Source organism: Temnothorax curvispinosus, unplaced genomic scaffold (genome assembly GCF_003070985.1).
Source record: "Temnothorax curvispinosus isolate PA1 unplaced genomic scaffold, ASM307098v1 QBEX01005133.1, whole genome shotgun sequence".
In the NCBI taxonomy this organism is placed as follows: Eukaryota; Metazoa; Arthropoda; class Insecta; order Hymenoptera; family Formicidae; genus Temnothorax; species Temnothorax curvispinosus.
The window spans coordinates 1,052,240-1,061,987 of record NW_020214913.1 but is presented as its reverse complement, the minus strand read 5'-3'; the positions used below and the strand labels follow the sequence as shown (position 1 = coordinate 1,061,987).

Here is a 9,748-nt window from a genome sequence, read left to right as displayed (position 1 = left end):
ATAGTTTTATATATTATATTCATATGTAGTAATATATGTTATTAATATGATAATATAATATATTAATTATATTACGTTAAATTAAAATAATTGTAGGCGCGTGTGTTGTCGAGAAATAAAGCACGTCCTAGAATCGCACGTTTTTTCGTTTAACATTTTTGTTTCGTTGCAAAACGTCTTGGCGTTTCATAAGAGGCATGCTTGTCGCGGCATTTCTCACGCACGTTCGGTTTCCTCTATTCAGCAGATATTGTGTGTCAGCGTAAAAATTAGCATCGCGCGGTGGAACGACCGGTTCGCTTGTCGGCACGTTCGTCTTCGTAGAAAGCGCGTCCGCGTTACAGACTGCACAGTCGTCTACTCTGTTTCTTCTTTTTTTTCTCTCTTATGTTTACGCGTTGCGCAAAAAAAGCAGACGAACGGAATCTCTGCCTCCGGCAGTTTTGCGGTCCATACGTCGACATTGCGATTTTCGAAATCACTCCAAATTAACAGGATAATTCGGGAACGTTTATTGTTAGCAAGATGAAAAACAATATGCGATTATAAAATCAAAAAATTTTTCAAAAATTATTATTTTTTAATATTAATGTAGTTAAATAGAGGGGTTCTCTTATACTTTTGTATAAAATATTTTTTGATACCTCGAGCGAATGCTTTTCGAGATATATTGAGAAAAAATCCTCGAAAAAGCCGCAATTGGAAATTTCTAAATTCGTCAATTTGCCTTCTCTCAATTCTTACATGTGTGTGAAATTATTTAGCTGTAGTTTCATCAAAATCAGAATTTTTGATGTCGCGAGGTTCCCTTGTTAGTAAATCAGATTAAAATGGAGATATTTGCGTTTTGATAAAACGCGATTCTCTTGAAATACTATAATCAATGAGCTCTATAGTTTATTACTATCGATAATCAATCGGTAAGAGGGACAATTAGTAATAGCGAAAGAACGGCGAGTGGTATTTTTATACCGTTTCGAATCATATTTACTTACCCCTTCTGTCAGACAACATATTCTTGTTCATAATGATAAATTTGATCATCTGATTTTTAAATCATCATTATCTTCAACGCGAGTGGAACAAAAGTAGAAAATGGCCATATTAATTTTGAAGGTAGTACAAGTTTTTTGAAAGAATACGTTTTATGATTAGCCTCACTATTGAATTCTGATTAAGTAAATCGACTCGTCCATCTTTAACGATAACAATTGTCAAAGTTTGCCGTCGAATGCCGATAAAACAAAAGGACGCGCTCGAGAGAGCTCGGTTTTAAAGAAAGAAAATGGCCATTAAGATAACGATAATACAAACTCACCGGCAAAGTGAGAAAGCTACGGAGGAGGCCTAGACCACACAGCCAGCAGATTTATTGGTTGAAGAGATGCGTCGGCGGACCGTCCACGGCGAGGCCGAGATTGGCACTTGAGGGCGAATGTTTTGAAGTTAAAGAATGTAAAAGTTCGAGGTACGGACAGAGTTTACGCGCAGATAAATCTCGACGCTCGACACCGCGACTTGACGAAGAAGAATTTAGCGTAAAATTCAAATCTCGTGCTAACTGCTAATTGGTCGTTGGCGGCAGTGCGATCGCGGGCGACGCGGGCTCTCGCGGGCTCGCGGGCGCCGCGCGCTCCCATTGGCCGTCCCGGCGGCGCTGTCATATGACGAAGCTGCGTGGCATGACGGGACGGCGGATCGGGATTTTGCAACATGGCGGCGAAGTGAGGGCGAAGTCGCGGGTGCTGTGCCATCGAAAAATGTATCTTTCCTAGTCGCCCGTAGTAGCGATCCCGTCGTTACCTCGCAGTCACGCGCGACAGTCGAGTTACGTGTCCGGGCGTTTGGGTGTCGTACGTCTACCGGCGTCGTTGGCGCGTGTAAATATGAGCGGGACGGCCGGCGGCAGCGCGACGACGAAGGTGACACCCCGCGGCACCGTGCGCCGCTCGAGCTCGAGCACGTATGGCAGGGACTAGGGCTCGCGATAAGGGAGCCCCGCTTTTGTCCGTGCGCGAGCGAGCCGCCAAGACAGGAGCACCAAGTAGCGACGCGATGTTGTGGCCAGCCCTGCCGAATTGTGAGAACGTGAGTGTCGTGTGCTCGGCTCGCGCGTTTCGGCCTCGGCGGCGCGGTGGCCTCCGTGGCCCACGGCCCACGGCCCACACGGGCGCGAACGAATCCCTCGATTCCCTCGACGGAGCGCGCGGCGCGGCCTCCTCGATCGTCCGGCCCCGCGTAATTTCGGTAGCGAGAGGCGAGAGGATCGCGCGAGATCGCGAGGATCGGCGAGCAGCGCGGCGCGGCGCGGCGCGTTGCCCCAGCACCGTCCGCTCCGCCGTCTCGGAATCTCCAAAACGGCGGCGGTCCGAGGCGCGAACGCGTCGGCCGCGCGACTCGCGAGCTCGACACCACCATTGTGTGCCCGAACGCCAGCTCGTGAAGCACGTTTCGCGGATCCTCGGCTCTCGCGGCGAGCGAGAACCCGCTGTCATCGGCGGCCCGACCGCCGGCCAGCCTCGTCGTCCCCGTCGGGACGCGGTCGGGGAAACCCTTCCACGCCTCTACGTCCGCATTTCGCCCGCATTCCGTTTCCTTTACCCCGCTTCCTCGCCGCTGAAAACACACACGAGTGACACGCACGCTTCTTCCTCAACGACGATCCTTTAGCACTCGCTTACCGATGTACCGAGAAGTTTGATCTCTGGTCGGGCTCGGTAAACGTCGATGTAGCGATGCTCCAAAAATATACCGCATGCCTGCGGCGGTCTAAATGCATCGCGGATAGATGCCCCGCGTTATCGTCGCGATTTTACGAATGGTTCTTTAATCTTTTAAACACCAGCCTGTTGACCGTCTCGTCACTTTGCGGGATTGTCTGTTTGCTTACCAGATGCTTGCGCACGAAATTACTGCGCTGTTCTTACACGCCGCTTACACGCTTTGACGAGTTGAGTTACGGACGATTGACATTGAGGACATTGTGCATACGACAGAATTGAAAATAGCAAAGTTTACTTTCAAAATGTCTTTGTCGTGGCGACAGTAAATGTAATTTGTTATCAAGTAGTGCAAACAGCAAATTGTTCAGTGAACGTAGCACAATAGGTGATTACCGCACAATTTCTGAAAGCTAAGGAACCAATTTAAACGATTCCTATTCTCTGTCTGCTTTTTTTTTTACAGAGAATCCTTGTCGATTGTGCTAAATCAATAGTTATGCTTAAAGCATGGTTACTTTCAGAAGTTACGGTATCATTAAAACGAGTACTTTGTGAATTTTAAGTGCATTAATAACTGTTGCAATTCCGTTACTATTTCGTAAAATATTTAGCAATTTAATCTGTAAAATGATGTCATACCCGCACTTAGACAATCTTATTTGCATATAATATGGCGACTTAAATGCATTTGTGTATAGTTGACTCATAGATACACACAAAGAAACGTATTATTTCGTAATTGTGAAATCGCTAAGCCAAAATAGAAATGAATATAAATTGTACCATAATCAAATATATACCGTGTATTTTATTTATGAATCTATTCTATATTTTCAGATATACACAAGAGATAGAAGCTCTATCAATCACTGTGATTTCTGATCGTACATGCGTGCCAAACACGAAGATATAAGAGGGCGTTAAAAAGGGATCCAATGGTTTCCTGACATGATGGAAGGTAAATTATATGTAAAGAATGAGCCGGGACTTGAGGGGCAATCGCTCACGAATGCGCAGCCCAATCCGCCCGAGGATGGCGGCGGAGCGAGGATCTGCTTCGTCTGTGGCGCCGTGGGCCACAGCGAGCAGCATTGGTTACGAGTGAAACCAAGTCCAGGTGGTTCCAATGAGCCCTACTTTCCGTTTCTCGAGTCGCACGAGCCGCCAAGCGGCTACCGCGGCGATGGTGCCAGAAGCGGTGCTGTTAAGGCCTGCAATCTCTGTTACATACTGCTATTGCAACAGTGGGAGAGCTACGAGCGGCAGCATAGATCACCCAGCGAGCGGATTTATTGGTTGAAGAGATGCGACGGCGGCCCGTTCACTGGAGCCGAGATGACACTTCAGGGCGAATATGCCGCCCAAGTTCTGGGCTTGACGAACGATCAGGCGCCGCAGCTCAGACAGGAAAGTCGGCCAGTCGGCATCTCACCCCGATTACCACCGAACTCACCCTCGCCAAGAGTAGTCGAGCAGACCAGACCTCTGTCGAATTCGGTTGCCGAGGTACCAAGGCCGCATTCTAACACGGCGGAAACGCACAGGCACTTGGAACAAGCGAGGCTCACGATGGAATCTCCCCACCATAGATTGCAGTCACCTCATCAAAGGTTACAGAGCCCACGACAGCCTGTCGAAGACGCTAGAATATCCAATGAGGCGGCGTTGGATCTGAGACATGCACCTAGAACCTCACCTGCGCCACAACCCACCTTACCGCCGCCTGCAGGTTACTATTCATTAGTCGCATCTAGTTAATCCATCAAACTAAGAAAAAAAGAATGTATATCTAACTTCGTATTTATTCTGCTTGTTTATTTATAATGTTTGTGTACTTTTTTTTAGTAAGGTGTTTTTGGTGATAATATTACATGATAATATTTCTGCACATTGATAAGTAATATATATATATATATATATATGTATAATACTAAAAAAAGTACAAAAATATCAGCATGAAATATTTAAGTAAACAGAACAAAAGACAAGTGTCTAATCAATAAGTACGAATCTCAGATTCTATATTTGTCACCAATTTTTTTTTTATTCTCGTTGAAATAAATTCTTCAACGAAAATGAAATATCTTATACTATAATTAATCGTATGACGAGCAGTATATATATATATAGACATTATAGAGCAGGACGCGAAGAGACGACTGTTGGGATCTTTTTAATTATTAAATTGACCGGGGGAGTTTAATTGGATCTTTATCTGAGGTCAACTTACTGCTTTTATTTCTAACTTGGAGAGAATAAAAAAATGTACTGTTCGTCATACGGTGAATTGTAGTATAATCGTTGAAGAATTTATTTCAACGAAAATGAAAAAAAAAATTGGTGACAGAATCTGAGATTCGTACTTATTGATTAGACACTTGTCTTTTGTTCTGTCTACTTAAATATCTGACGTTGATATTTTTAAATGATAAGATACAGATCACTTCTTTGCCGGTTACGATTTATTACGACTTACTGGCCATCTTTTATGAAGAGAGCGACAACAGTATGCTTAGATAAAGTATAGATAAAGTATCTACGATGTGTACGACGTAGTGTGAAAATATTAAGCGGCAATCATGCTGAAGCGTTTTAATGCGCTTAATACTAAAGCAGGTCCGGAGTATGCACTTAACGAAATGGACATGAAATCACCTTAGGCAAGTGCTATCTGATAGGAGTAAAAGCTGTTTTTCATTGCTATTACATTATCTCGCTTTAGAATGTGTACGCGGTAAATATACGAATCAGGTCATTATTTACACTGGCCTTAGTCCTTCCGTGCACTAATGTAAACGTTTGAAAGTAAAGGTTAACAGTTTTGTAGATAAGAAGTATGTGGATGTTGTGTGACGAAGAGTCAGTCCGATTCATTCAGCGCGCACGTCCGATCTGAGTCGCGATTCTAGACGATTTTCCTCCCGTGCACCGCGCGCGTTCGCGTTCAGGATTATTGAGCCTCCGTGACCTCTACAATTTCGATCCGACCGATCTGATATTCATTAGTCAGCGGGTGCCCCCAACAGATAACCGGGTCATTCGAAATAGAGCTATTGAAACACTGTGTACGTCGTCGTATACGAAAGTGCGAGGAACTATCAACACTCTCCGTATTCGGATACAGCGTGGAGATAAACCCGCGAAAAATACAGTTTCTAAGTGGGCCACGTGCAGCGTGACGATAATGTCGAAGGCGTGTACGATTCCCGAGACAAGTAGGATGGCCAGTTATGTCGATGCGCGTTCGTGGATTTTACGCGACTAATGGAGCGCTCATCGACAATGAACGAACCGCATAATCAATCGTCTGACGTTGTGATTGCAGCTATCTACAGCGGCGGATCATCATCTAGCGTCGGCACAGACATCCTGGATCTGTCGATGCCGGATAAGAACTCGGTCACAGAAGTCTGTTATGTGTGCGGGGACGAATTCAAGAGGGGATCTCTCAGTCATATCGCTGCGAAGCCACTGCCAACCCCGCCAAATCCGCCGCATTCTTCTCCCAGTCCACCGCCGTTCTTTCCATCACTGATGCTTCATCCTAGGCCGAGTAGAAGTCGACCCATGGACAGTGCTGGACGAGTGCAGGTACTGACATACTTATTTTCTTGGCGTACTTGGTGTACATAAAAATTATTTTTAATGTTTCTATAGTAATTTATACTTACATACTGACCTTTTTTTTAGGCCTGCTCAGCGTGCCAGAATCATCTTAACTTGCAATGGAAAGCGTACACGCGGCAAGGAGTACCGCATGGTGATAGAAATTATACGCTTCGCAAACGGCAAGCATCTGCAATGGATACAACTACGTTTATTTGCTACACTTGCGCTCTCGAGTACCCTTCATCCAGTATTAGACTTCTGTATTGCTGTCCTAATCCAGAGAAGGAGGTGTACTTCCCTTTTATTTTACATCTGAGACCTCCGACAGGAGCTAGTCCTATTAGTCAGGGAATGGTGCAGGTTTGCTCCATTTGTTATAAAGCTATTCCGCAAAAGCAGCAGGTGTTTGGCGGAGAAAATCACGAGGCGCAGCCAGCCGGACAAAATGTAGATTTCCGTCAACAAGGTTAATCTTCATTAATCTCGAAGAATGTTTACACTTTATTTACTAGTATTTATAGACAGTGTATAAAAAGATTAAATATTTTCGCTACAGGTCCTTCGCCACGGCCCTCTGTTCCAAAATCTCCAGCCAATTCAGCTGGTAGCGATATTCGCTTTAAGCCATACGACTTAAACAAGTCAACGATTGCTACAAACAAGCAACGAAGCAATACCACCGTGAAAGCTCCCACGTCTGGGCAACGAAATTCACCTAGTAATGGTCCTGCGGAAAATGGGACTGTTGTGCTTGGCCAAAATTATAGGTGCTATATCTGTGAGAGATTGCATCCTCGCACTCTTATGGAGTGGTAAGTCCCATATAAATATAACCGGGGAAATTGCAGTTAACATAATCCTATCGCGTGATATCGATAACTCAATATCTTTTATCTTTCTCAGGATATCAGGTTATTCTTTATTTTTTCAGGTTATCTACGAGCCCAGAGGGAATGAATTCACATGCTATGCATTTTCCTTGCTTGAGAGGAATGGCACGTACGTCTGAAAATGCTTGTATGGATAGTCACGGGAGGGTATTGGCATGTAGTCACTGTGTGAATCATCTTGCGCAACAGTGGGAAAGTATGGATGCTCAACGGGTTCCTTTAGAACACCGCAGGTTAGTCTACCGCAAATTATATTAGCTATTCTTAAATGATTTGCATATATTACGCTTAATAATACAGTAAGAAGTGTTTTGCGTGATTAAAATGGTTTTATCTATTATTATGTCTATCATTTGTACATATATTTCTACGAAGATTTGATCTTTGTAAAAGATTAATAGATTGTACAATTTCATGAACACGTTACACTGAAAGAAATTATTCTTGAAATTATCTTTGGATGTTATATTAAGAAAATTAAAAAAATGTAACATTTGTGATTTCTGTTAAATTCCAGGTATGATATTCCTAGTCCACATCCAAATGGTGACGTGAATCGGTCAATTGCTACCCCACCGAGCTCCAGTTCGGATCGAACGTTCGGAAGCAATCCGGGCACATCGAGCAGCTCGATTTATTGTTTCCTATGCGGTTTACACAGTGAATTTACTCTAGCGAGAGTATTGTACGGTCATCCTGTGGGTCGAAACGCGCCATTTTTTCCGTACCTGTTGCGTCACCAGTCACATCCGAACGCCGAGCAGCTCCGCGATGATGGTTCCGCCCTGGTCTGCACGTTTTGTTATCATTCAATGTTGGCGCAATGGCGTCAGCATGAAACTCTTTCCGGTGGACAGCAAGTGAACGCCGCCGAGCGCCAGTATAACACCCACGACTTTTGCTGTTACGTTTGCGGCATTGTGACGTACAGGAAACGGGTACGAGCGCTGCCGGTGAAGGACTTCCCGTTCTTGAGGTATCACAGGGTCCCGGAGAAGGGCCTACTGTTAGAGAACGGCGATTTTGCGGTGGTGTGCTTAGACTGCTACGAGACCTTGCGTACGCAGAGTCTCGAGTACGAGAGATGGGGCCTGCCTGTTGAGAAACGAGAATACAATTGGATTGTGCAACCTCCACCGCCCGAGGACAGTCCCGACGCGGCCATAGCCAGATTACCGTCGGGCGAAAGGTCCGAGAAAGTGGTGAGTACATCATTTATGTGTTTGCACGTTGATGATATAATGTGCGCGAAAATGAACGATAAAGTTTATTATACGCCAAACATAAATAGATTGCTACAGCTACGTTTGTTTATCTCCGACAGGTTCCACCGACATTAACCGTTAGGCCAGTGCGAAAGAACTGCTCACCAAAGGCACCCGATAAAAAGGCACCTGCAAAAATTCCGGAGAAGGAACAAGGTGAGTGCTAATTTAAATAAAATGTGCTTACTATGCAGTGAGTTTTGTATTATGTGTGTCACATGTACGAAAATGTTTTTCGCATATGTCAATATTTTTTAACTTTTCTATTTGGGGATAAAAACCGTAGTAAATATTACGTTATTTTACTGTCTAAATAAGACGTTTAGCGCACTTGAAGCATATTTAAAAGTATACTCAGCGAGTTTTAAACTTTTCTCGTCTCTTGCACAGCAATGCACTTAGTACTTCTTAATTAAAGGATCAACAACTCTTGGAAGGTTTTCTCTGGCATCGGTAGTTAAAGCACACTTCCGTTACTTGTTAGATAATATCAAGTTGACTTTTATTTAACCATACTTTTTAAATTGAAACCATTCTGCTAATCCATTTAAACTTCTTATTTTAATAGTATTTTTTTATTCGCATATTCAGTTTAAACTGCGAAATATTAAAAATGCTATATGTACGCGTGTACATATATATATTTCTACACATTTATATATATATTTGTTCTATGCTTTGAGCGTGCGGAGCAGTAAGATCAAAAGGCGTTGCCTTCGGTTTTAGCACCGATCAGTGTGCACACTCTACGTTTTATTAACTGCTTTATTTCACTTTAAAGTAAGATCAAATTTGTCGACGGACGAGAATTCGCGGAGTGCAAGAAATACGATTGTCATTAATAAGCTAATTAAATTTAAAGATTAACAGTGTTTAACCATGCGATCGCAATCTTCGCATTTCGGGAAGACTGGACACTACGATCGATACAGCGAACTCGTTAGAGTTGCTTCATTTAGCTTTTATGAGAGAAAGTTTCCGATCAGAAAGAGATAACCACCCAGCTAAAATCGCAAAATTACGAGTTTATCTTTAAGCGAAAAATAACAATAACGAGAATACATAATCCTAATAAATATTAATATCGATGTTTGAACAAATCTTTCGTGGTGCTTAAATACTTAAAAATCACTATAGTTTTAACAATCCTATAATTTTAAGTATTTAATTATATAATTTTATAGGATTGTTAAAACTATAGTGATTTTTAAGTATTTAAGATCAGTGTGCACACTGATCGGTGCTAAAACCGAAGACAACG

The 9,748-nt window shown here is 43.4% G+C and overlaps 1 protein-coding gene across 2 annotated transcripts in view; it reads left to right on the top strand.

Annotated features, from left to right (window-relative positions):
• Nucleotides 1–1,699: 1,699 nt before the first annotated feature.
• Nucleotides 1,700–9,748, top strand: part of LOC112454592 — an 86,459-nt gene continuing 78,410 nt past the window's right edge. The window contains exons 1-8 of one of the 2 annotated variants that reach the window (XM_025016084.1): nucleotides 1,700–2,088; nucleotides 3,561–4,452; nucleotides 6,049–6,314; nucleotides 6,414–6,798; nucleotides 6,889–7,144; nucleotides 7,264–7,455; nucleotides 7,740–8,424; nucleotides 8,547–8,643. In XM_025016084.1, coding sequence (XP_024871852.1) covers nucleotides 3,672–4,452; nucleotides 6,049–6,314; nucleotides 6,414–6,798; nucleotides 6,889–7,144; nucleotides 7,264–7,455; nucleotides 7,740–8,424; nucleotides 8,547–8,643 — 2,662 coding nt within the window. In that variant the 5' untranslated portion in view covers nucleotides 1,700–2,088; nucleotides 3,561–3,671. Of the gene's footprint in view, nucleotides 2,089–3,560; nucleotides 4,453–5,738; nucleotides 5,917–6,048; nucleotides 6,315–6,413; nucleotides 6,799–6,888; nucleotides 7,145–7,263; nucleotides 7,456–7,739; nucleotides 8,425–8,546; nucleotides 8,644–9,748 lie in introns of those variants that run through there. The other variant, XM_025016085.1, reaches the window with a different exon arrangement.